General features: G+C 43.0%; 2 protein-coding genes across 2 annotated transcripts in view; both read right to left on the bottom strand.

Annotated features, from left to right (window-relative positions):
• Nucleotides 1–1,095, bottom strand: part of ASAH2 (N-acylsphingosine amidohydrolase 2) — a 115,893-nt gene that overhangs the window by 72,216 nt on the left and 42,582 nt on the right. The gene's annotated exons all lie outside the window — the stretch shown is intronic.
• On the bottom strand, nucleotides 229–917 carry LOC101641811 (mitochondrial import receptor subunit TOM20 homolog). The gene has a single exon (XM_004701089.2). The coding sequence runs from the start codon at nucleotides 801–803 to the stop codon at nucleotides 366–368; it is 438 nt and encodes a 145-aa protein (XP_004701146.1). The 5' UTR covers nucleotides 804–917; the 3' UTR covers nucleotides 229–365.

Below are 1,095 nucleotides of genomic sequence, written 5' to 3'. Positions count from 1 at the left end.
GTTTGTTTTTGTGGTAAGTGAGAAAACCAGTTGGACAACCTCATACTCTCATTTCCTAGGGAAGGATTGATATAAATCAGCATTTCCACCATCATGGCCTAGAATGTGCATCCTAAGAGCAGCAGGTGACTGATCAAAAGTGTGATATTTGGCTTGGGAAAATGTTGCCTTATACTGGATATCCAGATCATTTTTATTTTATTTATTTATTTATTTATTTTTACAACGTAAAAATTAACTTCATTATATTTCAGTATAGCACACAGTCCACAACAAGCATGTATTTGTTTTTATATCCCAAGAGCTGCTTCTTTCCCAACTTCAGAATTTTTGAAGTAACTTCATATTGTGTTGACATTTGTTTCTCATTCCACGTCATCTTCAGCCAAGCTCTGAGCACTTACAATTCTCTGACTAATTGTTGGGAGCTTAGTCAGAAGCATCTGGAAAACTGGTGGCGGAAGAGTTTGCTGTAACACTTGCAATAACTGCTGTGGCTGACCACACACAGCAATTGCATTTGTCAAATGGTCCACACCCTTCTCATAATCACCTTGAGCTAGTAACTCTTCACCAAGCTGAATCTCTTCAAGGAAGAATTTCTGAACAGCTTCAGCATCTTTAAGATCTGGTAACTTGGAAAGGCCAGCTCTCTCCTTGGCAAGCTTCTGTTTCTTTCGTCGCTCTCGCAGCCTGTTCTTGAAATTGGGGTCACTCCGTCTCTTGCGGTCGAAGTAAATGCAGTACCCGATGAAAAGGGCCCCGCATACGCCTGCAGCAATGGCACTGTTCCGCCCCACCATTCTTTCCTTGACTCGGGAGTGTTGCCTGTGGGGGATAGGAGGCCTGAAGGAGCCGTGGAGCGGGGCAACCTTCACTCAAACGAAGGACCCAGCTCAAACCTTGCTCCCGGCGGCTGAAAGACCCCAGATCATTTTTAAATGAAGGGATTTAAATCCTCAGCTCTTTAGTTCAGAGATTTGTCTTGTTTCTCTTGTGAAAAAAATGGAAAATATCCTGAGTTCATATTTTCCCTTGTCAACTACCAGCTGGACCACTTCCTAATGTTACCCTAGGCTCCACCAGTCTTCCTAC

The sequence above is a fragment of the Echinops telfairi genome, unplaced genomic scaffold (assembly GCF_000313985.2).
Source record: "Echinops telfairi isolate 266 unplaced genomic scaffold, ASM31398v2 ScPeMD7_70;HRSCAF=299, whole genome shotgun sequence".
Taxonomy (NCBI): Eukaryota; Metazoa; Chordata; class Mammalia; order Afrosoricida; family Tenrecidae; genus Echinops; species Echinops telfairi.
This window is presented reverse-complemented; position numbering and strand designations above follow the sequence as displayed.